The sequence below is a fragment of the Temnothorax curvispinosus genome, unplaced genomic scaffold (genome assembly GCF_003070985.1).
Source record: "Temnothorax curvispinosus isolate PA1 unplaced genomic scaffold, ASM307098v1 QBEX01011064.1, whole genome shotgun sequence".
Lineage (NCBI taxonomy): Eukaryota > Metazoa > Arthropoda > Insecta > Hymenoptera > Formicidae > Temnothorax > Temnothorax curvispinosus.
In genome coordinates, this window is record NW_020220844.1 from 1 (window position 1) to 1030 (window position 1030).

The 1030-nt window shown below is 51.1% G+C and overlaps 1 protein-coding gene across 1 annotated transcript; it reads right to left on the minus strand.

Moving 5' to 3' along the window:
• Window positions 1-442: 442 nt before the first annotated feature.
• Window positions 443-982, minus strand: LOC112461096. Its single transcript, XM_025026179.1, has one exon. The coding sequence runs from the start codon at window positions 980-982 to the stop codon at window positions 443-445; it is 540 nt and encodes a 179-aa protein (XP_024881947.1).
• Window positions 983-1030: the final 48 nt, after the last annotated feature.

The following is a 1030-nucleotide window of genomic DNA, read 5'->3' on the forward strand; positions in this document are numbered from 1 at the left end:
TAATGACGTGATTCTAACGTCATATTATGACGTATGTTACGTCATTTTTACGTTAAACTTTAGGAATAAATGACGTAACATACGTCATAATATGACGTTAAAATCACGTCATTATGACGACTGTCTGCTACCTGGGGTGCGATTCCTGGCGACGAAGAAGATAATGGCGATCGTCCATCGAACTGATCCTCCGTCTTTTATTGCCGTTGTCGTTCGCCTCCGAATCCGCCGTCTCCGTAGGAGAAATTCTCCTCGGCGCGGGTCGATCGGCCAACGTCGAGAACATTTCGCGCCGCGGTAACCGTTCCTTTCTGATTTTTTTTCCGACGCGTCGTATTCGGCCGACGACGCGACACTGATGCCTTGGAAAGGACACGTCGGTATAAGTAGGAAAGATCTGACTTATGTCGCATGGCGCGGTGTGGGAAATTTGCGCGGTAGTCTACTTCCTTCGGCGGATGCGGAAATCGGAGAGCCGAACTCCGGTGTCGTCATCGTTCCAATAATCGCTCGCCGACGTTAGCGAGTTATCGTTGAGGCGTACGATTCGATCGAGGAGATCGCGCAACTGCTGCAGCAGTTCGGTCTTAGGGCAGACGATATTCAGTATCCGCAGATCGAATTTACCGGCCGACGAGACGGTTCTCGTAAATTCGTTGAATTTGTAGAACTGCGCCCGAGTGGTGAAGTACAGATTGCTGTCGATGTAGCAGAATATCGACGTCACGCCTTTCGGTATTCCGGGAAACGTCGCCTCGAGGGGCGTAAATTTGGCGACTCTCTTGTCCTTGTCGCATTCGTCTATCTCGCCCACCGCGTTACCGTTGAACACCACGTAGGAACGTCCTCTGTGGGTGTTCACCGCTCCGTTGATCAGCGCGTTTTCGGGAAATCCGAGTTCTTGCAGGGTCTTCGGCCAACCTGGCCGCAGACTAAATTCCGGATATTGAACCAAGTATACCAAATTATCTACGAACACCATAAGATCGCCGGACGGGGATTGATAGGCAGCGGTCACGCGCGTGTAATT